The sequence below is a fragment of the Mesoplodon densirostris genome, chromosome 2 (assembly GCF_025265405.1).
Source record: "Mesoplodon densirostris isolate mMesDen1 chromosome 2, mMesDen1 primary haplotype, whole genome shotgun sequence".
NCBI lineage: Eukaryota > Metazoa > Chordata > Mammalia > Artiodactyla > Ziphiidae > Mesoplodon > Mesoplodon densirostris.
In genome coordinates this window covers 172,450,663-172,478,323 of record NC_082662.1, presented here as the reverse complement: position 1 = coordinate 172,478,323, position 27,661 = coordinate 172,450,663, and the positions used below count along the sequence as shown (strand labels likewise).

At 37.7% G+C, this 27,661-nt stretch overlaps 1 protein-coding gene across 4 annotated transcripts in view; it reads left to right on the top strand.

Annotated features, from left to right (window-relative positions):
* Positions 1–27,661, top strand: part of DISP1 (dispatched RND transporter family member 1) — a 211,266-nt gene that overhangs the window by 145,349 nt on the left and 38,256 nt on the right. For all 4 annotated transcript variants that reach the window (XM_060091391.1, XM_060091392.1, XM_060091394.1 and 1 more), the window contains exon 2: positions 13,617–14,142. In XM_060091391.1, coding sequence (XP_059947374.1) covers positions 13,634–14,142 — 509 coding nt within the window. In that variant the 5' untranslated portion in view covers positions 13,617–13,633. The remainder of the gene's footprint in view (positions 1–13,616; positions 14,143–27,661) is intronic.

Genomic DNA, 27,661 nt, shown 5'->3' with positions numbered 1-27,661 from the left:
GGCATCTGAATGCATTAAAATCTTACGAAGTTTATTTGAATGATAGTCTAGCACAGTAAGGTAAGGTAAGTTGTTTCTTAAGGTTTATTCAAATGTGCTTTTTTTATGAAGTTGGGAAGAAACTTAAGATTTAAAGTTGTTGAGCTGTTTCATGATTTGAGATTCTTCTTTAACCACTATCTAGATCAGAAGTTGGAAAATATGTGCTTCTCTCATTGCCAGTTGGTAGAAAAATAGATGTAGAATTGTAGGAATCACTTTAGCCACTTTTGTGAATTAAATATTGTAAGAAAATAGTAAAATATTAACATCTTCCAACTTATAAAAAGAGAAGTTGCGTGAAGATATATACTTGCGAGCCAAACTTCCACAGCAAGTTTAATTTTTATCAATGTTCATTTTAAATACACATCTCGCTATACACCCTCAAGTTGTTTTTGAGGTGATTAAACGTTTTGTGCATTGTATTCATTTTAATGGTGGCAATGATAACTGCATTATAATTGTATTTACTACATAAAGTAGAAATCAGAATGTATTTGCCATATTTACTTTTGCTTAAAATTAGAATGGATAATTTACATGTGACTAGTAGAAAATTTCAAACTAGTTTAACTTGTGAAATATTTGTATGTTTTGTAGTAAAATGTAAAAATTTTAAAAACCAAGTGGATAAAAATTTGGCAAAAACTGAGGTATTTCATGCAAATCATTGACTGACCATAAATGACTTTCTTCAGGGATAATGCAAGAAATAGAGAGCATACTTTACAATTTGCTAAAATTTTCTTTAACAGGTATTCCTGTTGAAAGGAAATGAATGAATATGTCCTTTTTACCCACAAGAGGGTTATTTTAGATGATAATTTATAATTTAAGAAAACTCCAATTCCCTTTGATGGCTGGGAAGTCACTAAACTATGTAAATAAACTCTAGAGTGTTCCACTGGTAGTGGCTTTACTACTTCCCATGGTTTTAATGTCTGCTGACACATTTCTACTTTTTAAAATGTTAAATAGTCTTGGCATTATTTTTTAAAAATTATGTCTCTTAATAAACTATCTTAGGATGCTTTCTTTGCCAAATCTTAAATATTGGAGTATTTTATTGGATGATTATACTTCATTTGTCAGTTTTTGTTTTAGTATACAAAGATAAGGCAGAGTATTTTTTATGTATCTTCCACGCTTCATATAGCTTACATTTTAGACGTGAATTATAGAATTGTGAGCATGAACTATTTGCATTGATTATGAAAAAATATGTAATGTTTAAGTGTCTGAAATGAATGACCTACAAAACAGTTTAGTAAATACATGTTAACCTTGCCTCAGTCTGGGAAATGATATATATTATAAAATGGTTTCATTCAACACTTTACTCTAATCCCAGTTGTCTTTTTAGTTTGTATTGAACCACTCAATGCTTTTTTGGCAACTGGGGAAATCTGCTTTTCAGTGTCTGCTGTGTACCAATTCTTTACCTTTCATTCTAACTACTTTCATTTCTGGGATTGGATCAGAGCACCCTCAACAGTTCAACTCTTATAACTCTCTTATAGCTCAGTATGGGTGATGGACAGCCTTGACACACTGACTGTATGAACATTTCTGATTTTTCAAAAATTACAATTCCTGATCACATCCTAACACGGGAAATAAAACGGTATTTAGGATCAAGACAAATGAACTGCTTAACTTCTCAGCCTTTTGGGGAAAATATAAAACAAAGCAACTAAATATATGAGAAAAGCAAGACTTGGGGAAGAGGGTGGCCCTTTGTTCTCTCTCTCTTAATTTCTATTCTTTTATCATTTTAATCACTATTCAACAGGCTCACTTATTTCAGGCTCGCATATTAGATTCGAAGAAAACTATTCTCAATAGTTTTTATTATATGCTGTCTAAATAAGGACATTCACCTATTTAACTGAAAAATATGATTTAATTACCTTTGTGAGCAAACAGGAATCCCACTTGAACGATGTAGATGGAATTTCAGTTCACCTAATGTATACAAGAAAGCAAACAGCAGAATGCACAAGCATTTATAATGATAATTAAAGTAAGGAATAGAAAAAGATTTATGAAAGGTGTACCCAGACTCTTGCTAAGAGTTACTTTACTGATCCAATTCAAATATTTGATGTTTTTCTAAGCTGAAAGTAAATCTCAGCATCCTTTAAGTAAAGGGATGTCTTCTGTTGTCTCATACAAATACCTTAAGATATGTTTCCCAACTTGCTCAGTAGACTGAAGGATACCCCTGAGACTTGATTTGCTGGACTCTGCAGGGAAGAACCCATTTGGGGAGCTGCTCTAGGAAATTTGATTTGCTACTTCTCAAACTTCACAAAACAGCAGGGAGTGGAGCCTGGTGTCAGATACTTAGCATTGGTGGGAAAAGCTTAGATAATTCTAAGTGTAATATGAAGAAACAACAGGTTACCATCTAAATCAAACAACTTTCAAGTGCTTTATGGTGATTGATTTCAGTTTTTGTCTTTATGGAAGACGTTTTTTAAAAATCCCTTCACATTCTTTTGCCTCACAATACGTGCATGTAGAATTTTCTTATTTTGACATATCTCGGTGCTGGTTTTCTCCTTTGAGCTGCTAAATTTTGAGGTTTTTGAGATGTGTAAAGTATTAAAGATTCATGGTGTCTTTAGACATGCTTGTGATCTGTTCAACAATATGAGTTAAACTCAGTCATATGATCCTGTTTCTACTGGGAAGAGCTATAGTGATACAGATAGATTGCTCAACTTTTTGTGATTTTAGTTGAGGCAGAATAATTTCAGATGAAATCTTATGGCCTAAAGATAAACCTGTCACCTCTTGGGGGTCCTGTTTATTACCAAAGCATCTTGTGATTAATTCTTTTTTTACTAGGATGTGAGGCTAGATAGGAGGCCTGGTGTCTGGAGGGTGTCTGACTCTAGAATTGAAACGTTTAAAATGCTTAAAATGCAATCAGAAGTATTTTTTCTTTTCTTTTTCCTTTTCTTTTTCTCTTTTTTTCCCTTCCTTCCTTCCTTCCTTCTTCCCTTCCTCCTCCTCCTCTCTCTCTCTCTCTCTCTCTCTCTTTCTTTTTCTTTCTTTTTTTGGCACAAAACTTTAGGGAACATGCTCTTTTAATAGAGAGGCTTGGGACTTCATATTGGATACTGACCAGGGGTTGGGGAGATATTTTTTTCTTGAGGGTTCAATAAACTTGTTAGTCCAATTGGCTATACCCTAAACTCTATCCAAATGATCTATAAATACTTGAGACTGTGTGACAAGTTGTTTTGTGTTTCCACAACATTGTCCCACATGAATTCCACACTGTTGTCTCTCAAACTAATGTCTTATTAAGGATTTCTCTTCCCTGCACCCTTGTCCCCACCCTTATAACGTCAAGGGTAACCCCAAAAGAAGTAAAGCTAATCCAAATACTATAATACATGTCTAACATGGAGTACCAGGTCCAAATGTTTTTGAATATACAGCAGTATTCTGCATTTCAAGCAGTATATTCTGAACCAATATTGAATATTTTGAGTGGTTGTTGCTTGCTCTTATAAATTGAACAGCATTAATTAAGTAAAGTATAAATCAGTCGTTCTGAACACTAGCTGCACATTAGAATCATCTGGGGAGCATTTAAAACTGCTAATGTCGGGCTTCCCTGGTGGTGCAGTGGTTGAGAGTCCGCCTGCCGATGCAGGGGACACGGGTTCGTGCCCCGGTCCGGGAGGATCCCACATGCTGTGGAGCAGCTGGGCCCATGAGCCATGGCCGCTGAGCCTGCGCGTCCGGAGCCTGTGCTCCGCAACGGGAGAGGGCACAACAGTGAGAGGCCTGTGTACCGAAAAAAAAAAAAAAAAAAAAAAACTGCTAATGTCCACACCCCATTACAATATGAATTAAATCATAATGTCTGGGGCCAGGGCCCTGTGTCTGTAATTTTTTTTCATATTACTGAAGTGATTCTAATGTGCAGAATGGGTTGAAACCACTGTAATAGACTTGTAACTTTGTGAATATTTGTTATATTTATTGTGTTCCCTTCAAGACTTGCAGCAGAGTCCAAATGGATGTCTCAGCTGATTCTTGAGTTAAATAACAACTTTTTAGTGGGCTTTCTAGAATTTTTTTTGAAAGACCAGAGATTGACATTTCTGACTATAGAATCTTCTCTAGTTTTATTTTGTATATTCTTAGTTATGCAAATGAATATAAATCTTCAGACTTAGGGTTAAAAGAAATTATTGCAGCTTTTTAGAATTGAAACTCATTCATATCTTTGAAATAGGAACTCAAAGATAAAAGAATACTTTCTCTTTTTTAAGGGTATTGATGCTTATGGATATAACACTTGTAAGTGTGGGGAGATGTGGTGAATATTTTGTGGAATGGTAATTTTGGTGGAGGAACTCAGAAAACAGATCTCTGAAAACTGCTTTAATAACTGCAATATAGTGATAGTGCTCTTGAAATATATAGTTAGGTAGATAAGTGTTTATGCTAAAAAGATAATGTTCTCGACTATCATTTATCCCAGACTGTAAAAGATAAACTTTATTTTACACCCACATTTCTCTTCCCACATAGACCTTCTACCAAAGGTACATTAAACATAAAACATGAGAAAAATGAGACTGATGTTTCCACAGCCCTGAAATTCCTATCATTCACCCCATAAGTATAAATCTCAGCCTTGACAACCTAATTCATATCTAGCAATAAGACTGCTTTCCAAATTCAGTGTCTTCAGATTTGCTATGGCACATACACTATAATAGCTTCCTAATATTTTTTAACTCTTATCTATCAATATAGTTCTATAAATCTGGGCAAGGGGAAAACTGTATCTGTCAATTTTAATTTTTCTTCTGTATCATTAAGCTGTTTGTAAATATTATGAATGGTTTTTGTAAAAATGAAACATGTAACATTTATAGTTTATTGGTGCCTTTACCTATACATCTTGTGTATAATCATATTTAAAAGAGGTTATATAAAAATGTTATATTTCATTTTCAATGGTATATTTCATTTTCAAAGATGATGTTTGTTAGCATAAGTTGAAACTACCTTCTTGATAATATAAATTTAGGGCTTCCCTGGTGGCGCAGTGGTTGAGAGTCTGCCTGCCGATGCAGGGGACACGGGTTCGTGCCCTGGTCCGGGAAGATCCCACATGCCACAGAGTGGCTGGGCCCGTGAGCCATGGCTGCTGAGCCTGCGCGTCCGGAGCCTGTGCTCTGCAACGGGAGAGGCCACAGCAGTGAGAGGTCCGCGTACCGCAAAAAAAAAAAAAAAAAAAAAAAAAATTTAATAGGCAACAGTGAGTTTTCATTGTAAAAGACTGGTGATCCCTTACTTTCAGATTTCCTAGAACACAACAGTTTGCTTTCTCGTAGTGTGATGCAAAGCACAGTAATACCTAGTGGGTTCTTATTAAATGTTTGTTAAGTGGTATAGATTCTCAAATGTATAACATTGTTTCTTTGAGAAAATGGCTTCTAATTTATTGCAGTTTATGATTAAGGGGAATGATAGCAGTAGTACCTAATTTCTGTAGAATTCTTTGCAGCATATAAAATGCTTATAGGTGATTAAATGAAGATACTTAAAGTGTTCTTATTGAAGGAGAGTTTAATTGTAGAAAGTTCATGAACTCAAAGAAAAATAAGAAAATTTAATTCATCTCAGAAGGAGAGAAGATTATGTTTCTTTATTTAAGACTATACTTTTTAGTTCCTTAAGAGGGCCTGATTCTTTGATTAAAGATACAGATTTTGCTGTCAGGTCACAATTATATTATTTTGAAATAGTCCAGAACTACATGACAACAAAGATTAATCCATCACCTTGCTTTTTGGGTTTGGATAATATGATACATGGGTAGATAGCACTTCTTTTAATTCAGTGAAATATGTCTCTGACACTCTTGAATGCTGAATTGTACGTTTTAAAACTGTCTTGGGAAATATTGAATTCAGAGGATATTTTCCACGTGGACCTTCAGACTGAATTTTATATCAGTAGCCTCTAGTGGTCCTATAAAAGCTAGTTGAACTTGGCATTGCCCTAGAAGCATCTTGAGGTTGGTTGCAAAGCCTCGCTTTCAGAGACATGCTGGTCTAAGACTGAATCCCAATCATGTGATTTGCATTAGTTACACTGTAATATTTTTGACCCTCAGTTTTCTCTATAACGGGTTTAATAAAATCTTCATAGAGGTATTGTGAGGAAAGTGTCTGACACAGTGAGATGATAAAAAAACATTTTAATAGCCCTTTGAAGGGAAATATATTCCTAGAGAAAAAAACCTGGCTGATGTCCTACCATCCAGCTTTAACAGTCCCACTATAGAAGATGCCACAAATATACTTCTTTGTCTGTTTCTCTGGTTCATTTAGAGAAGCTGTTTTTTCTCTTGCCATGGCACTAGATATTAATAGGGCATCTTGGTACCAATGATAAGAGATGAGACCATCATTTTAGGATAAGTATCAAGCAATTTTAGGGGACCAATTTCATACTAAAACAGGTTGGGTGCATAATGAATACAGGTACTCCCAAACTGCCTTTATAACTGGTATGAAAAAAAGACTTCAGGTATCTCCAATATCTAGTACCACTTGAGAGAAAAAGATTGTCTCACCCAGTTAACTGGGCAAGGTGCTTCAATCCATATACATTACACTAAAAAGATTAAAATCTGATTGGTTGTTATTTCTATATACACAACAGTTTAGGAGTCCTGAAATAAGCCATAATTAAACTTGGTTATCAATTAGAACCTCTACTATTAAAATTTGTTACTTTTCTGTCTTAATTAGAAAAACAGGACTTTATTTCTCTGTTAACTGGTATCATTTCCCTACTTGTTGCATCCATTCTGCTTTAATTGGGCATCATTTTGCCATTACTTAGGCCTGATTCTCTTGTAGCCTCCCCACCTAGTTTGTGCTTTTGCCTTGCTACACAAAGTGTGTTCCAGGGACCAACGGTATGGGCTTGTTGTTGGAAGATTCTTGTCCCACTCCAGATGTACTGTATCAGAATCTACATTTTAGCAACATCCCCAAGTGATCCCTATGTTTGAGAAACACTGTTATCAGTGTTTTGTATTTTGTCTAGTGAAACTGTGTTATAGGGAACATCACTTCTGAAAAAGATGATTGGCTACAATATGGGATCTTGTTTTTGATTCAGTCTTGCCATTTATTGTTAAGTTTGATGTGATGAAGCTGATGAAGCAAAGGGTTATTCTGGAATACATTATCTAAGCTTATGGAATGTAGTTTAGCAGAAAGCCCTCAAAACCTCGGCATCAGACTTCCTGGCCTTACCATCTGAGACTCTGTGTCTCAAGTTTTCTTTTGCAAAGTAGAGCGGTAATGCCTGCCACACCTGTTTTTCTGAGGGCTATTCGGAGTATAAACTCAAGTGAGATCATGTGTGTGAAAGTGTTTGCAATACTGCAGAGGTGTACCAGTGTAACTGTTGATACGGATGAAGATGTTGTTCCTTCAGGCTATCTGAGCCCTGTGTTTGTCAAGGATAGTGATGGCTTTGCTGAGTGGTTACTCTGGTAATTGGAACATGTCTATGTATTCTCTTCAACAATACCTCTAGATTTTAACTTGACAGTTTTCTGGCCACAAAAACAGTTATGGCTTCCAATTGCAAGGAGCTACTAAGAGATCTTTCATAACGCTTTTTGGATGTTGAGCCACCTAAATAGTTTGACGGCATCTTTTGCGTAAATTGTGTGTCATTAGCATATTTTCACATGTAATATGTTGATGAATAAAATTTCCATAATTCCAGCAGTTCCTACTATGATTATATGATAGCATTTTCAATGAGATACTACTTTTAGTCTTTGAAGCAGGGTAATTTCCTTTGATCTTATAGGGGTAAGTGTCCTGAGCCCAGAGCAGGATGTAATTGTTTGAACCTTCTAATCACATGAGCTCTGATGACTTTTCTCTTTACATTTGATTGAAATGCCTCTATATTTCTTCTCTGTATTCTCTGTTTAATGCTTATGAAACTAGTCATGATACTTTTGGTTCATAGATAGCTTTGGTCCAACAAATAATAACTTATGTTTCCCAAAATTTGGAAACTGGGAGATAAGATAAATTGAAAACCTTTTCCCGAATAGTTTGTATTCATCTGTTCTTGCTCCTTAAATCCTTTTTGATTTCCTGCTTTATCTAGTTATTTGATATATTGTATAGGGTGCTATTGTAAGAAAGCAGATATATACTGGAAGACAAACAATTAAAAATGCATCCAGTGAAGAGATGACTGTTTACCTTTTAAGGTGAAATAAGTTTGCTTCTGTTTTTGCATTTTAATAATAATTATCTTCTGTTCATTAGTCACTGTGCTAGAAACTTTATATGTTGTTTCATTAATACTTTATTACTATGAAGATGGCACATTTGTAGTAAAAGTTGCAAGCAGTACAGAAAGTAAAATGTGAAAGTCTTCTCTACCCTTCCAAATGGCCCAGTCGAACTCTCCAGCAGGAAACAATGTTAGCATATTCTTATGTCCTTCTAGAAATTATCTGTGTATATACTAACCATACATGTGTGTTTCTGCCACTTTTTTAATGAAATGGATTCATACCACATAGGCTCTTCTGCAGTTAGGTTTTATTCACACATGAAGATATACTTTGGACTTCTTTCCCTAGCAATAATCCTGATTTAACTCATTCTTTTTTGTTGTGCAGAGTACCCAAGGTATGGATATGACAGAATTTAAGTCCCCTATTGATAAGTTAGGTGGTTTCCAGTTTTCATTGTTACAAGCAGTGGTGCAGTCAGCATCTTTATCCAGACATTTGTCTTTACACATTGTTCAAGTATATCCAAAGGGTAAACTCCTAGTAGAATTGTGAGTCAAAGGATGAGGGTATTTCAAATTTTGATTAGTAGTGCCATGTTGCTCTTTTAGAAGGTTGCACCAATTTGCATTTCAAACAAATTTAACTCTAAGAAGAATCAAGACTTAGAGACTCTAAGAATGTAAGTAACTTGACCTAGGTTCTCAAAGTTAGTAACCCGTAGAGTCAGCTTTCAAATTCAGACCCACCCAGGCCATTTCTTCTAAGCCACAGATACCTCTGATGACATTTTAAAACATAATTTCAGCTTTGGAACTAGGAAACATCATTCCATATTTTTTTATATTCTCATCACTCAATCAAGCAATAATAATAATTCTTCCATTGTAAATACATAGCCCTTTATGGTTTTCAAAATATTTTTACATTCTCATAGTAATCCTATGAGGTGGACATTGATTCCCATCCTGATTTATACATGTGAAGAACTGAGGCTCAAAGAGAAATATCTTAAATTTTAAAATGTAATCAAAAGATGGTCTTTGACCAAAGGCCTTATAGTCAGTCCCCAAACAGCTAAAGCACTCAGGACATAAAAATGCTGGTATAAAAAAGGTGAAATAGGAGGTGTGAGGTTAGTGGCTTCGGATGTATTGATATTGGCATGTTATATTCATGAACAACAGGAAATACACTAAAATATCTGGCCATGGGGCTCCATCACACCTCAAGCCAGTGTCTCAAGAGTAGCTTTCTTTTGGCAGTCCCTGTGTGTTATGGCCCTGGGGAAAACAGGTGATTTCATCCAAGCTCTTTTAAAATTGTTCATTATATTTGATTCAAAACTTATTTTAAACTTCCCGCATAAATACTATTATCACTGCATTTATAATCACATAATATTACATTTATCACAATAATTCATTTTTATGATGTTGAATCTTCTACTCTCTCATCTCTTTTCCTGTTCTCTCTGGCTCAGACCAAATTTTTTCCTCATTTGTCTCATTTCTAAAGAAATAAAATCTTTCTCTGTGTGGCCTTAAGGTCAACTCTTGACTTTAGATCGAAACTTTGCTGTTATCCTGGTCACCTGAATTCTTACACAAATACATCTACTGAACTTACAATTTTTGTCTGCTTTTGCTTTTTTATTATTTTTTACTTATAATCCACAACTTATAAAGTCAATTTGATTGTTCCCATTTTATGATTGAAGAAAGTGAATCACAGAAAGCTTATATGACTTACTTCAAATACAAGCCAAAGCCAGAGTTCAAACTATTCTTTACTCTCCACTTGTACCTACTTCATTACAAGAAATCTCCAAGTTACAAAACAAGTTGTGCTCCAGAAATCATTCGTAAGTCAGTTATTTGGCACTTGAACTGCATTTTACCACACTGGGGAAAAACTGTTATAAATGGTGATTAGGTCCCTTGGCCAGCCTGCAAAAATCTATTTAACTCTTATGCAACTACAATATGATGCATTTGCAATAAAAATGAGAGAATGATAGTTGTAATTCTTGTTACAAAGAAAAAGAAAAATTATTTTTCCTGACGAAAAGCAGATTTAATTAGAAGATAGGGAAACATGAAATTTCGGAGACTAGATCTAGAGAGGATTTCAGGGTACTTTGATGAGTGTTCCAGGTTGATGGCACTCTGTCTTAAGCCCAGTTTCACTTGAAAACTTTGAGGATTTTTGTTAGATACTTCTCACTAGCGTAACCCACCTGACAGCTGTGATTATAGTCAATAGGGCTGATTGAATTAAATACCAAAAATAGACTATCTGACATGATATTAACCAACCTAGGATGGTCAGAACAAATCGACAAACTAGAAACAGTCTTCCTTCTATCCTGAGGGAAGGGCCAAGAGGAGGTCTTGATTTTCCCATTCAGCCTAGAAGATTGCATCAGCTCCGGTAGCTTGGCTGAGGTCTGAAGAGAAGGCTTGGGAATATGAGTCATGGGTAGAGGCAAGAGAAAGCTTATGCCCTCTGTGATTTCTGTGGAGTATTTGTACAATGAGAGTTTCTAATTCCAAGAAATGACAATTTATCTCATCAAGCAATTGCTTCTTACCTTTTCTAGACTATCTTTCACTTAACCATGCAAATAAACATCTTAAATTTCAGTTAACTTTTTAAAAACTCTAGTGCCTTTTTAGATGGCCTTTGATTAATATGTTTTATTGTTTTCAGAACATTTGCCTACAGCTTTTTCTTTTGTTAACAACAAAAAGGAGGATAATATATCCTTCAGTAAAAGGAAGCTTAAGGGAGCAGATCTTGCTGAGATGGCACGTTAAGAAAGTGATGGCAAAAAGATTAGAGTTTGTGCCTCCTGGATCACTTTAGGGCTCTTACCAGTTTATCTACCTTATCTTCCCACTAGTTGGATAATACTTTTAACTACCAATGCTTTGTGTTGGAGATATCATTTGAGTGTTTTATAGGAGGTGTTTATACCCAGGAGTGATTTACTGAAGAAGAGAACAACTGTGTTTACTACAATTCAAAATCCTTCTCAGGGGCTTCCCTGGCAGTCCAGTGGTTAAGAATTCGTGCTTCCACTGCAGTGGCTGTGGATTCAATCCCTGCTCGGGGAACTAAGATTCCGCATGCTGTGTGGGTTGGCCCCCCCAAAAATCCTTCTCAATGGTCATTATAAAAGGAAGTCAGGATTGGCAGACTACTTTCCAAAGTGACGGTAAGGCTGATGAGAGAAGTAACATCTGCTTGATTTACATGTATGTTTTGATATTTATAAATGCTTTGTCTTTTCCACTAAAATAATTTATGAAGAAATTTTTTAATGTCTACATTAATTCTTCCATTTCTTACAGCGTTGATGTTTATATAGGTGAATGAGTATGTGTGTGTGTGTGTGTGTGTGTGTGTGTGTTTGAGTGTTTGATGAGCTCTATCTGAAAGGAAAATAAGTCAATAATGCTAAATTTGCATCCTAGTACAGTGAGTATCTTCTGGGTATTAGTGTTCAGGTTGAAACGTTATGCATCCTTCTGGCATTCCCTGTTCAGAAATACCCCTGTTGAGCAGTTTATAAATTGGGTGAAAATATGCATAGGAATCTTCCTCATGGGTGACCCAGGTTTGTCATTACATGTACTCAGACTGAAAAGAGACGATTTCTTCTAGTACCTGTGTGTCTGACAGAGGTGGGGAGAGACTGGAGAGAGATTTCTCCAGAAGCTGTCTTGTCTACTCAGAAAAATGCCATGCCAGTTTATAAATTGGGTGAAAATATGCATAGGAATCTTCCTCATGGGTGACCCAGGTTTGTCATTACATGTACTCAGACTGAAAAGAGACGATTTCTTCTAGTACCTGTGTGTCTGACAGAGGTGGGGAGAGACTGGAGAGAGATTTCTCCAGAAGCTGTCTTGTCCACTCAGAAAAATGCCATGCCAGAAGGGTTAGTGAGGCAAACAATGGTTTTCTTTTTTTCTTGTTGGCTTTCACGTGTAGGTTAAATAGACCACTAGCATGTGATGACCTATTTTTCTTACTGCACATTTCCACATTGTGTGTGTATGTTGGTCAGAGGGTGATAAGTGGGCAAGGGGAGAGGAAGAAGGCTGTCTGTTTTTGCCTTTGTTTGTTGACTGGACAGAAAAATATTACTGGTAATTTGAACACTAATTTTTCCTTTACATTGAAGGCCTGGACCCTTTGGTGGAGGGGAAAAACTTAATAACAAAAATCTCACTTGAAGCAAATCCCAGCCATAGTATTCTTTTTCTTATGTGCAAGCATTGCTACCTGTAGGACATAGCATAGAAAACAAATTATTAAGTTCATGGCAACTTATGTGGCATGTTTTATTATTTTTTTAACATTACATTCATTGGTTTAGGGGATAAAACTTTTGCATCTGATATCTTGGTTGCCACAGTTCTTAGCTTAGCTAATTCGTTTTTATTTTCTTTTGTTTATTCTTATTCTAGGACCTGAGTGACTTAGAGGAAAAATCATATTTTCTTGACATTTTTCAAAGACATAAGACATTCTTAAGATTATCCACATTCTCTGAACCTACACAACTAATTGCTTCAGAGGAGCCCTTCATTTTGCCCATTATTCCTAGATCAGAACACCCCAAGCATGATACTATTGAAAAGCTAAAGAATGATATTGGTATCTTCTATCTCTTCTACCCCCTTCCCACCCCCATCCTAAAATGTTCTAATTCTTTTTTGTGTGTGTGTGGTACACGGGCCTCTCACTGCTGTGGCCTCTCCCATTGCGGAGCACAGGCTCCGGACGCGCAGGCTCAGCAGCCATGGCTCACGGGCCCAGCCGCTCCGCGGCATGTGGGATCTTCCCAGACCGGGGCATGAACCTGTGTCCCCTGCATCGGCAGGCGAACTCTCAACCACTGCGCCACCAGGGAAGCCCTAAAATGTTCTAATTCTTAACTGATACTTGCACATCTAGGATGAGGAGAGAAGACAGGCCCTGAAACTAGAGATGGGGCAGGGAGGAAGTGGTCAGTAGGATAGGAGAGGGCTCTCAAGGTGCATGGTGTAGCTGGGAGGAAAGAAGAGGAGGCCTAACCCATGGCTGGTTCTGTTGCAGGTGCACTGGGCTTCCCCCGGTGCTTTCACAACTCCTGCAAGAGCCCTTGTTTTCAAAGAGCTGTTTTAAAATAGTTTGCCTATCTTTTTTACATGATCGCCTGCCTGACTGTAACTGGATGATTTTATATCATTTTCTTTCTTAGGGTCAAGAAATTGGAGCATGGCTATGAACAGCGGAAACAACGAATTTGTGATTCTGAGCAATGGCAGCATCGCAACCAGTGCTACCAGCCCTAGTCCCCTCCCCCCCTGTGATGGAGACCCTGCAGCCCAGCAACTCACCCCCAAAGAAGCGCCCAGAACAAAAGTGAGTCCAAATGGATGCCTGCAAGTTAATGGCACAGTTAAACCATCCTTTCTGCCTTTAGACAACCAAAGAACGCCTCCGATCTTGCCCCAGTGCTGCCATCCTTGCCCATACCATCACCCTTTGACTACCCATGACAGTCACCAAGAGTGCCATCCCGAGGCTGGCCCTGCAGCACCTCCTGCTTTGGCCTCGTGTTGCATGCAGCCACACTCAGAGTATTCTGCATCTCTCTGTCCAAACCATTCACCTGTTTATCAGACAACGTGCTGTCTTCAGCCCTCTCCATCCTTCTGCCTGCATCATCCGTGGCCTGACCATTTTCAGCATCAGCCTGTGCCGCAGCATATAGCCAACATAAGGTGAGTGGTCCAGAAGTTTTGCTGAACTGTCTCATTCAACTACTTCCACATGAATGTGGTTGTTTGTGTTGACGTCTCCAAAAGGAGGAGAGAAAAATGTACCAGGGAAAGGAAACCAGTAAAAGCGCGTATTTCAGGAATTCCCTGGCAGTCCAGCATTCAGGACTCCACACTTTCACTGCCGAGGGCCCAGGTTCAATCCCTGGTTGGGGAGCTAGGATCCCAAAAGCCACGTGGCGTGGCCAAAAAAACCCAAAAACCAAAACAAAATAAAATGCATATTTTTTGGATTGTGTGAAGCCTACTAAAATGCAAATGAAGTAATATTATATCTGTTTTATCCATTAACTTCTTAGTCAATTAAACCCTTCCTTCCATTCTCTCCTTCTGTGAGCTGGTTAGATGTCCCTGCTAGGCCTTGAATTATAAAGTGCAATAAAAGGTTTTATTGTTAGTAATGTCTATTATTAAACATGGGAGATAGATATATGTGTGATGAGGCTGCCTAAACAGGAGTCTTACATTTGCTATTATTGATAGTGATCAACATTTACAAAAAGGAAGTACAAAACCAGTTGCTTCCTTATGGGTGTACTCACAATTTTTATTCATGTGGTTTGGGTGACTGTGTAATATGTTGAGATCGTATGAAGGCAATAATTCCTTTTAGCAGATGAAACCTATAAATGTGTAGCATAGGGCTTTAAAAAATATTTTTTGTAAAACGTTTTCAGATCTGGTAGATTGAAAAGTACTAGAAAAATCTCTATCATTGCCAGTTCTCCTTCCCATTTCAGGCCATAGTTTCTCTGATATGTGCTTTCCAGCTATTTTTTCCATGGGTAAGTTAAATCAAATGTACTGCAGGTGAGCAATGGTAATATATTTTTTAAAATACTGAGTACTTTATAGAGACCAAGAATTATTTCACATTTTTTGGTAATAAAAAGTCTAAAAAGAGCTAGAAGACAGCCTTCTCATTTAATATTAGGCTATAATTTATATACAGGGAATTGCACATATTCAAGTGTATAGTTTGATCAGTTTTGACAAACGTATACACTAGTATAATGCACACCTCGGTCGGATGTAGAACATTTCTGTCACCCCAGGAAGTTCCTTTAGGCCACTTCTTAGTCATTCCTTCTCTCTTCACCAGAAGCACTGTTCTGAGTTCTGTTACCATAAATTATTTTGTTTGCTCTGAAACTTCATATGAATGGAATCATACAGTAGGTACTCGTTTGTGTCTGGCAGTTTTGACTCATAACATTTTTGAGACTGTCTAATTGCTATGTGTATTAGTTTCCCTTTTTATTGCTGAGTAGTAATCCATTGTACTCATATAGCATATTCACTTTTAATTAAAGAGTGGGTACAGACTTCCAGTTCTAAAATAAATAAGTCATGAGGATGTAATATACAGCATGGTGACCATAGCTAATAATACTGTATTGTATAGCTGAAAGTTGCTAAGAGAGTAGATCTTAAAAGTCCTCATCACAAGAAAAAAAATTTTGTAAATGTGTGTGGTAATGGATGTTAACGAGGCTTATCGTGGTGATCATTTTGCAATATATACAAATATCGAATCATTACGTTGTACACGTGAAACTAATGTAATGTTATATGGCAATTATATATCAAGTTTTTAAAAAGTCACATCCAGATGGGGATTAAGTAATAAATACTTTTCACCTTCATCAGATTTTAGATGCTGCTGAGATGATCTGGTTTCACTCTTTTGAAAAGAGAGGAAGAGAAAGATGGGGGAAATGACAAGGGGTGGGGGGCAGGGGGAGTCTTCTCTAGCGTGTTTCTACAGTTTCTGAATACATTTTTCCATATTAGATGTGAGAGTCTTTTAGTTTGTAGAACTATAATAAAAACACTCACCAAAGCCATTTCTTAGAAGATTGGTCCTGACAGCATTGTGCTACATGTCCAGTTTTAGACTCTTTCCACTTGGAATGAAACAGTGTAAGTGGTTAGTTTTGAAATTATATGGTCATAAATATTGATATTTCAGAATCATAAATTATATGGTTGCAGGATGTGAGATGAGATAGAGAATTCTACATTTTGAAGCTGATCCCTCCTTTTAAAAACTTCACAAAGTAGTAAAACAACGGATAAGTAACCAGTTGTTTCAATATGATAGGCATTGTCAGTATTTTCAGGACTTTGGCTTAGCATTTCTGAATGACCTAATTTTAAAGGAATGAGTGTCCTATATACATACAACTTTAAACAGAATGGCATTAAAAAACAAACTGATAAAAAGTGCCGTATTTGTCCATCGGAACGGTTGTAGAGGAAACTGGAATTTAATGTGAGAAATCTTTCATATTTGAATTTTATCTCAAGAATTTGAGCCTTTTGATAAACTGCAACAGACATAGAATCTTTTTAAAGATGCCTGCGAAGGAATGGTATGTGTCCAGTTGTGTATTACATACTTTATTGTAAAATGTGTGCTTCCAGAAACTCTTCCCTATCTGCTACATTTATGAATTTACATAATCAACAATATTTACTGAATATTTGTATGTGCCAGGCACCAAAGATGTAGTTCTAAATGAGATGAGACTTTATTTTTTCCTTCCTAGAGCTGTAAGCTAGTAGGAAGGGAGACAGAAAAGCAAACAGGCAGCTACAATATTGTGATAAGAGATACGAAGAAGGGACATACAGGGATGAAAATGAAAAACATTACAAATGGAGAAGAGGTTGTCTTGTAGACAGTGGGAATAGTTTGTATAAAGATTTATAAAGTAGTGTGAGGGGCTTCCCTGGTGGCGCAGTGGTTGAGAGTCTGCCTGCCGATGCCGGGGACATGGGTTCATGCCCTGGTCCAGGAAGATCCCACATGCAGCAGAGCGGCTGGGCCCGTGATCCATGGCCGCTGAGCCTGCACGTCCGGAGCCTGTGCTCCGCAACGGGAGAGGCCACAACAGTGAGAGGCCCGCGTACCGAAAAAAAAAAAAAAAAAAAAGTAGTGTGAGCACAGTTCCAGCATAGCTGAGTATGACTAGGCCCTGAAGGAACAAAGAGTACTAGCAAGGGGAGAGGTATATTGGGATTAAATCCTGAGGGGCATTGTGAATCACATTAGGAGATATCAGGACTTTATCCTGAGGCCAGTGGAGAGGCAGTATAGATTTTTGTGTGTGCACGACTTTTTTATTATGAAAAAATGTATAGAACATAAAATTTATCATTTGAACCATTTGTATGTGTACAATTCAGTAGCATTAAGTACATTCACATTGTTGTGCAACCATCCCCACCATTCTTTCTCCAGAACATTCTTCATCTTCCCAAACTGAAACTCCATACCCATTAAACAATAATTTCCCATTCTTCCCTCCCCCAGCCCCTGTCAAGCACCGTTCTATTTTCTATCTCCATGAATTTGGCTATTCTAGGTACCTCATAAAAGTGGAATCAGACAGTATTTGTTCTTTTATGACTGTCTGATTGCACTTAGCATACTGTCTTCAAGGCTTATCCAAGTCTTAGCATGTTTCAAAAATTTCTTCCTTTTGTAAGGCTGAATAATATCCCATTGTATGTATATACCACACTATGTTTATCCATTTATCTGTCGATGGACACTTGGATTGCTCCACCTTTTGGCTATTGTGAATAATGTTGCTATGAACATGTGTATACAATATCTGTTTGAGTTCCTGCTTTCACTTCTTTTGGTTATATACCCAGAAGTGCAATTACTGGATCATATGGTAATTCTATGTTTAACTTCTTGAGGAACCACCAGACTGTTTCCACAGCTGCTGTGCACATCCTTGCTGACACTTGTTCTTTTCTGTTTGGCTTTTTTTTTTTAATTGTTTTATAATAGCCATCCTAATGGGTGTGGCATTACAGATTTTTGAGCAGAAAAGAAACACTATCAGATTCACATTTTAGAGAGGTCCATAAACTGCATGGTGGAGAGTAGATTGAACTGGGTCAGGACTCTTGTAGGGAGGAAGACCGTTAGAAGGCTTGTTATAGTACTTCAGGTGAGAGCTGGTGGTGACTTGATCCAGGATTTAGAAGTAATTTCAGCTAGAGAGATTTATGAGGTAGAATCTACTAGATCTGGTGAACAATTGGATATGGGGGAGGAAGGGAAGAAGAATCACAACTGATTTTCAGTTTCCTGGCTTGAGCAACTAGATGGGTAGATGGTCATGCTGATCACTAAAATGGAGAGGACAGGAGAAGAACTCCAAGCAAGCAGAGCTTCTGGGGATGGAGCGTGGGGCAGTAGCAGTGGAAGAGTGTGATCCTTTGAGCTTTCTTGAAAGAATGAGGATGCTGAGTAATACGTAACAATTACATTGAGGGTAACAATACTGTTGGAGATTATCCTAGGATGAAAACTGCAGCTTTTAGGTTCAGCCCAGCATGTATTTATTTGAAGAATTGTGCCTTGGGCAAGGAACTAAGCCAGGTGCTGTGTCTGTCTTTCCCAAACCAGTAATATACCCACCGAAGCAAATGTGGACATGGTTATAGCTACTGTGTAAGGGAGAGCAGGGCAGTTTGGGATAGGTGATGTGGGATGTCCTCGCTGAGCCATTCTGTAAATGAGGATGTCATGTGATACTTTGCTGCCTTTTATTAGTTATTCTACCCAACGCTTTTAGGAAACTTAGAACGAAGGTTCTAGAGGCTGATCTCTATCAGGAATGTTAACTCTCTAAATCTATTTTCCTTTTGTGATTTCTTGCATGTTGCTTTTTAAAAAATTGATCATCTCAAATACTTAATGAAGTATTATTCAATTAATGTTTAAGATGTATTCATGACTTGATAAAAGTATAGAGTACTCACATCACTTAAAAAGTATCTTAAAGGTTGGTGGCCTTGGAGTAAAACTGTGTACAGATGGAAGATCCTAGGCACTTTCAATTGCTATTGCTCTTTGCAGCTACACCACAAGTGCGCCCACCTGGTTGGTATTTTGTTTTATTTTTAAAGTTGTTGTTTGTTTGTAAAGTACTTAAACCATAGAGAATGTTTTAAAGAGTCAATCAAATAGAAAATATAATTTTATCCCAGGTCCTTTGCTGCCTCCTTTCCATCACTCATATTCCCATTTCCCTTTTGCCCACTTTCTGTACTACAGTAAGTTCTGTTTCATCCCTTCTTGACTCTTTAAGCTGTAATAAATCTATCTAAAAGATTCATTATAATCAACCACTTGTATATGTCTTTTGCTTTTTAAAACTCTCTGTTAAGCTTCTGGTTGATTAAATTAAGATCATTGCAAGGATCACATTTAGGATATTCTCTTTTGATTCCATTTATCACCAAATATTAAGTAGTTCAAATAGATCTCATTTTAAAGCTTCTGGCTTTTTCATTTGTAGATTCCTATCCTTATACCCATCACTCAGCTGTTCATTAATGTGACTAATTGAGAACACCAAGGAATTAAAAATGGCAGAAAGTAGTCTCTCCCTACCATGAGACAGAGCCCATACCTGTAAGTCCTAAACCTAGCTGAGCATCAGAGTCACCAGGGGAGTTAAAGAATAAGACAAGTATGATAATAATAAAGAGAAGTTCCTTTTGCAATAGAAACAATAAAGCACTCAGGAGTTCGGAGGTGACGAGGATCCCTGAAGGTTAGTAAGGTTAGGGGCAGGCTGAGTGAGAAGAGAGAATTTGAGTGACCCTTGAGGGCTGACCAGGACATGATAAAGGGACGGCCTGCAGGACGCAGAACGTAGAAGGTGGGGGGATGTTGGAAGGGGAAAGCGTACAAAAATACAAGTCTACTTAAGGAAGTGTAAAGAGAAGAGGATGGCCAGAGTGAAGGGGTCATTTGGATGGTCAGGAGAGACAGCTTTCCCTAATTTTACATCCTGAATACAGTCAAGTTATCTAACAGGCTGAATGGTCATGATTTGCTCTTTATCCTACAAAGATCTGGAAAATGCTTCTCAGGAACCAGTCACGTTCCACGTGTGCTGGTTGAAGCAAAGTTTTGAATGATTCATTTGGAAACCTTCTTACTGCCATATTAAAGTGAAAAGGTAATGGTATTACGACACAATTAATAAGGAGTTCTGCATCCAAAAATAGCATACAAGATTTCTAATCCAAACTGTACTTACGTTTTAATTTGGTGTTGCAAAAAATGTTCTTGATTGTAATAGGGGACTCCATAAATGATACTTGGCAATGGCCATAGACTCATTATCATGGTAGGGAACCTGTGGTAGTTTTGGGTACCTGCCAAATGCATTTTTATTTCTCTGAGGGTGATTTTGTAGACAGATGGTTACGTTGAATGTTCCCCATGGCACCCTGGAGGAATTCGAGCTATACTGAGTTAAGAAGGCTTGGCACAGAGGGGACCATGGAACTCTAGCATTAGCTCAGCCCCTGAAAGCTTAAATAAACATGGTCCCTGCCTCCCCATACATTGTGACTATATAATTTTTGTAACCTATATTTCCTTTCTCCTCGGGTTCTTTACTAGTTTTCCAATTTCACACTCACTTTTCTCAGAGGTTTTCTTTTTGTTTCCCCTTAGGACACTAGTTACTTTCTATGAAGGGAACTCTTTTTCCTAAAAAGTAAGAAATGAGAATTCTTGTATTATGTTAAAAGAGATAGAATCTACCACTTGAAATCTGCTTCTTCTGTATATGTTGTATCATAACGTCCAGGGGTAAATTATAGACCTGAGCATCATTTTCCAAAGGGTCTTACTTTGCTACACTGGTCTGCAATGCTCCACCCTACTCGCTTCCCTGAGCCCTGGCAGTTGTGTTATTTTAGTTAGTTAGGAAATTTGAACCAAAAATCACTCTGAACACTTCATCAGCCGTGTAGCGTGAACCTTGGCATTAACACCGATCCCAGAGTCTCTGATTTGCCCAAAACGCCAGACTCAACTCAAATGGCTCTTCTAAGATGTTGGAGCAATGAATGGAGAAATTCAAGGTTGCTCACTTATTTAGCAAGAATTTAATGAATACTTAGTAAGTGTTAAGTGCTGGAGACAGAGGTAAAAACTGCAAGCATGGTCCCCAATTTCAAAGATGTAGAGGTAATGTGGACAGGGTAAGATACTTAGATTTCAGCATGGGCTGACCTCAGATAGATAGCCTTCTTTTATCTACAAATATTGACTGCTGTATTCTCTGGAGTACAAAAGTTAAATATCAGAGCTTTTGCAGGAGCACAAGCCAAAAAGAAGAACCAGACTATGTATCGTTTTCTAAATTCATTTTCTCCGCTTTTCCTCTCTTACCATTGGAAGGTTACTAATAGCTAAATAATCATTTGTCTTTATATACAATTGCCATAAATAGTAACCTGGCCAGGACTACTTGGCAGGTGTCTTTGGCAGGAAGGAATGGTTAAACTGCTTTCTTTAGACCTGTGATGTTCAGGAGGGTCCAATAAGATTAAAAACTCAGTTCTTCTGTCATGCTAGGCACATTTCAAGTGCTCAATAGCCAGATGTGACGAGTGGCTACCATATTGGACAGCACAGAAACAGAACATTTCCATCATTGCAGAAACTTTTATTGGACAGGACTATCTTTCTTGCCTCTGTTAAAGCAACTGAGATCCCTTTTTAACCTCTGTGGCAGCAAATGGAACACGTATGATATAGAGTAACAGCAGTATTTGGCAGTAAATACCCTTTTTGGTCAGCATAATTCTAATTAATTGGAGTATGATTGCTTGTATTTTGTTTGAAATATAACATTAAGAAATGACAAAAGATAAAATCCCTTTTCTTCAAAAATCTGAAAGATTAAAGCCCCATATTATAAAAAATTGTAGCCAGTAGGCAATATCCTTCGACATCTTCTAGAAGCCAAAGTTACATCTTACAAAAACTTCTGCAGATCAAGCCAAAGGCAAAAGTTGAATTTTTAGTTGCCTGGGCTTTTTGTTTTTTGTGGTTTTTTTTTTTTTTTTTTTTTTTTTTTTTTTGCGGTATGCGGGCCTCTCACTGTTGTGGCCTCCCCCGTTGCGGAGCACAGGCTCCGGACGCGCAGGCTCAGCGGCCATGGCTCACGGGCCCAGCCGCTCCGCGGCATATGGGATCCTCCCAGACCGGGGCACGAACCCGTATCCCCTGCATCGACAGGCGGACTCCCAACCACTTGCGCCACCAGGGAGGCCCTTGTGTTTGTTTTTTATTGAAGTATAGTTGATTTATGGCCTGAGCTTTTTGTAAGCAGATCTAAAGTACGAATGTCAAAACAAATTTTTTTTCTGAAAGGTAGATAAATAAGTACAGCTAGCCTCTAGAAGTAATTGCTAATTGCTTTTCTTTCCTCAGTCCTTCCTCCTTTCCTCACTACACAGCATGAGGTGGGAAGAGCATGGGCTTTAGAAGGGAATCCCTGTGTTTGAATGAATCCTGGCTCTGCCACTGAACAGCTTTGTGATCTTGGGTAAATCTGTCTCTGTAAAAATGGAATAACAGTGGTTATTTTTTTCACATAGCATAGTGCCTAGAACCAAATTATTAGTCTCCTTTCTCTTCTCCTTCTACATTTGTTCCTTTCATTTTCTTCTCTTAAAGTTTTGTTGTGGTTGTTGTTCTTTGCTGTGTGCACTTAATTCTGTTAGTATTGTGGCAGGAATCAAGCTGTTACTGAATCCTGATTTAAATGAATACACGATGTATTGCTTTTCATTCTTATTTATAAATTGCGTACTTTTTACCCCATCGACCTACAGGAAAGAGCAAGTGGGAAAGATGGTCACTAATTTGCCCTCTAGAAGAGGAAAAGGGGGGTTGTTAAGAATAAATGGGCCTCCACAGCCCCAAAGACTCAGAGCCTTTATACTTTATACTAATTGTAACATCTGATTATGACAGTTAACTTTAGAAGTCTGGTGAGATTTAATCTTGATTTCACTGAAACCAAGGTGTATTTTTACATTCCTTAAAGTAGTCAAAATTAACTTTTTTAAAACAGGATAATGTTTGTAAAATTTTAAATGTTCCAAGCTTGCTTGCCAAAGTAAGTCAGTTTGGCAGTCAGATTGAGTGAAGGCCTATTTTATTAGTGGGACTTCTTTTAGAAACTTCTTTATACTATAAATGAATTTTAGAGTGTGCTATGCCTCATGGAATGCATTGCACAGTCTGTAATACATTTCAGACTATGAGCCTTGGTCATCTCTTTCTTTAATAATAAATGTCAGGAAACAATACCCTCTTTATTTCTTGAAATTAATATAACATTTTGGAATGAAGCAAGTATATTCTTTACCCCCTTTCTATAGTACTCCTACTTGTTTAGCAGGTTCTAGAGAGTAAAGAAAAAAAGAGGAATGGTTCAAGTTTTTCTTTTCGGTTAAAAAAAGTTTAATAAGGTAAAATATTTAGCAAACAGTAAAACATAAAAGACATTGTTATGGATCAGTTACATCTCTGACTCCAGGAAAACAACCAATTGTACTACTGCGTCTTCTTTCCAAACTTAAGTGGATTGTTAGGTGTAATTTAAAAGACTTTATAGAACTTAACATTTATAGGAGAATTTTCATTGCTGTACTATGTTGTGTTCTTTTGAGCAAAATTGATTCTACAAAATTATGTCTTTTTAAAAAAAAAACACACAAACCATAGAGTCAACTGCTTGGTATTTTGGAGTTTAGTGCCTGGGGCATCACTGGAACTCAAATATTTGTTGAATGAATGATTATCACTCCTCCTCCCCAATTCTCAGGACATCTTTTTTTATGTGAAAAATTGACAAAGCTTAAATTTTTTAAAAACTTCGCAAAGTCAGATTGGTCCCTGCCATCAAGCCATTTATTGTCTAATAGGAGAGAGATGACTGGGGCAAAAATAACCACAGTCTCTGAGAACCAAAATCAGAGTTTAGAGGGTTATGTGAGTCCCAAAGAGGGAGATGGAGTCATAGGATAGCTTAGAGAAAGCGCCATGGGAGATGAAATGGGTCTTTCAAAAACAGACAGGAGACCAACTGCCTGAAATATGGGAAGGGAGGCCGGCAGCACATGGGCATGGGAGCAAGTGTGAGGCAGACTGGCAGGCAGTGTCCTTTGTCTGGAGAAGAGCTCAGAGGAGGCAGCCCAGGGCATTGTGCCTATTGGGTTCATCTCATTCGACCTTTGGAGAACAATATGCTATAGTTAGTCAAAGAAGACTGCTCCCCCAAAACAGTGGATTCCAAATGTTGCGGAATCATCATAAAAAGCACTTATTAAGTATCTAAGTACTTTATATGCAGTAGTTACAAAGTTCTAATACCTTTAATTCATTGATATTTCTCTAGGCTTGTTTGTTGAACCATTTCTTTTGTACTACTTTTTGTGTATCTCCAGGGCCTACCAAGGTGCCTGGCATTTAGTAAACACTCAGAAATTGTTGAATGAAATGAATAAATAATTGAACATCAGTCAAGTCCTTTTTATGCAGAACTCAATTTTGTGATGTCTTGATAGTGAAAATCAGGCACATTGGTCTCCTGGAGTAAGATATTTCCCAAACAGTGGGAGAAGGTTTAAAAGGCTTTGTTCCCTTAAAAACCCTGTTTTATTAATTGTTGTTTGAGTCTGTTTGCGGGGATAGCTCCTCCTGTACTTTAAATCACCACCACCCCCCCACCCCCGCCCCGCAATGCCTTGGTTTCTAACTTTAAAAAAAAATTACAGCCTCATTCATGAAGACGTAAGAAAGGAAAGGTAAAGACCCTGTTCACTCCCGCAGCTCCTAAACTACTTTCATAAATGATTCTGGAGCCCTTTTGAGGAAGACAGGGAGGGGCCAGGAGACTCTGTGCACTGGGGAGAGTCAGCCCAGAATAACCTTTCTGTTTGCTCAGCTCTAGCCACCTCTAGGATATTTGCAAATCTAGTATAAGAGATTTTATAAGCAGTCAGCAGATTATGGAACTGGTGGATGAAACATAAATTCCTAAATAAGAGTTGGGGTTTTTCTTTGTCCATATGTATTTTATGACTTAGAATAAAACGAGAGGGTCCAGGGCCAGATTTGATGCCATATTCTATATGAATTTGCTGAGTTGTTGGTTTAGGTAAATTAATTACTTCTCCCCATTTGAATGGTACAGGGAGGGCTCTGATAGTTATCAAATAGCTTGAGATTCAAGCATGATGATTTCTACAGGAATGTGAGCAGTTTACTCTTTCTAAACACTATTTTGTGTGTCTAGTAAGAAACAAGGATGGACAGTTAATACATTCATTCCTTCAGACCCTCTTTGTGCGTCTGTGGTCACTTGGGCCTGCCCACCTCCCCCTTCCTAAAACACTGCTTTCATTATGTCACTCCTCTGCTCAGAAATCTTCCATGGTTTCCCCAAACTCCTTGACCTGACAGTGAAGGTCCCTTTAAAGGGATGGAGTGTGTTTTGTGGGGGAAGGAAAGGTAGTTCGGGGGGAGGAATCTTCTAGCCCTGGTGAGGAACGAGGTGACAGATATCAGTGAATGAGATTACTGTATCAGACTTTTTCCCCCTACACTTTAGAAGTTTAAACAGAAATCTGATTAATGATTGTATCTTCGTTTCCACTTATATATAATCGAGAACTAGACTCAGATACTTTTTTTGGTCCTGGCCAACACTAAATATTCTGGGTCTTTGTTTTCTAGGTATTATTCTGAAACTTTGTTTTTTAGCTGTCAGCCATTGACCTACCTTATTGGCTACCAGAAACTAAAACTACTTCATTGTAAAGCAATCGCCAGAAGAGATTTATTTAAATGTATGATTTGATTGTTAAAAGGTCTCAATCTAATGCAGAATTAAACCCTACATTGAGCTCCAAATTGTATTAATTTTTTTTAACCTCCTTACCCCTGACCTCCGTCTCCCAAAGCTTAAAATTCTAAGTGAGCAGCATTAGTATCTGGTGAGTATTTTGGCTTGAGGATTTTAAACTTCATTCCAGCATTCATTCCAGCCTCTTAAGTTAAGTTTAATAAGATTTTTCTGGCTTTCTTATGATCTTTCCTTGGCTCTCCCATTAGTGATGATTATTCACATCTTATTAAGAAAAGTATATATTACACTCTCATTTAGCATGTTTTGTGTGGGGCTCACAGCAACAGTCTGTCATGGAAAGGTTTGAGTTTAAGGGCAAGTGCTTTATAATTTAGTGTAACTCTAAAATGTAACACATGGGGCTGTTTAGCTTATAACCTCCAGCTTAACTATGCAAATTTAACTCCATGGGCTGAGGAAGAATGGTTTCTTTCAAGCAAAGCTACTTTTCAGTCATTTAAAAATATTTTTAATTAACCAGTTGTCCTTTTCAGAATGCTAATTGCTTTAAACTGTTTCTTTAAAAAAAAAGAAAAAGTCATTCTTAGATTCCTCTTTTGGGGTGTGCATTGCACAGAACCAGAACCATGTGAAATTCTGACCTCCGGTACAGCTCCTTCCTCCTCCCCCTTATAAGTGGCAGAGGCAAAATGTATTTGAAAATGAATTTCCCATGCCTTACTTCCCTCACCGTTTAGTGAACAGCAGAATAGCTGCCCTTTGACTACTGATCTGCTAGGCCTGGAACTCTATCTTCTTAAGAAGAAATAATTATTTAATTATATAAGAGGAAATTACACCCCTCCCTGTTCTCACCCAATTTTGTATAACACAGCTCTTTTCTTGTTTACTGCAATAACTAGGGGGAAAAAATAACATAATTTCTGGCTTGCTTCTTAGGGCCAGGCTCTACTAATAAGAGAATAATTTCTTATTAACTTAAATTGGAACTCAAGCTGTTACATGAAAGCCTGATTTGTTCCAGCTTTACAGAGTTTTGTTTTTGTTTTTGTTTTTTTGCATTATGCGGGCCTCTCCCATTGCAGAGCACAGGCTCCGGACATGCAGGCTCAGAGGCCATGGCTCACGGGCCCAGCCACTCCGCGGCATGTGGGATCTTCCCGGACCGGGGCACGAACCCGTGTCCCCTGCATCGGCAGGCAGACTCTCAACCACTGCGCCACCAGGGAAGCCCTCAGCTTTACAGAGTTTTGAGTCTGAGTGGGACAGACAGGGAATATTGTACATTATGCACAAAGCACATTTTTCTTATGGAACATCACACAGAAATGCCTTCATGGGTTACCAGGCTCTGTCACTAATTGATGTAACGTTTAGTATATCCGATGAGTGTGCAGTTTTGCCTTTCAGCATTCCCATTGGATAGATGTCCTTAAATGTCAGGTATTTTTCTTTTGCTAGAAAGTTTGGTGAAATTGGCGAGGGAGTTTATAAATCTGTGAAAAATGCACATTTTTATCATTCTTCACAGCAGTCTTTTATCACATCTCTGCAGTATTAATGTCTCCAGGGGGAAAACTGTAAATTATATAACAGCTAAATTGGAGGTGAGTTTTTCTTAGCTAATCAGTAGCCACTGGTTGCTTAAGCGATAAAGTAGACTGAAATGTAAGACAGCAAAGGAAATTCAGCAGTAGGATTGCCCATAATCCATGGACATTTCAGCAGTTTTCTGCCTTAGACTG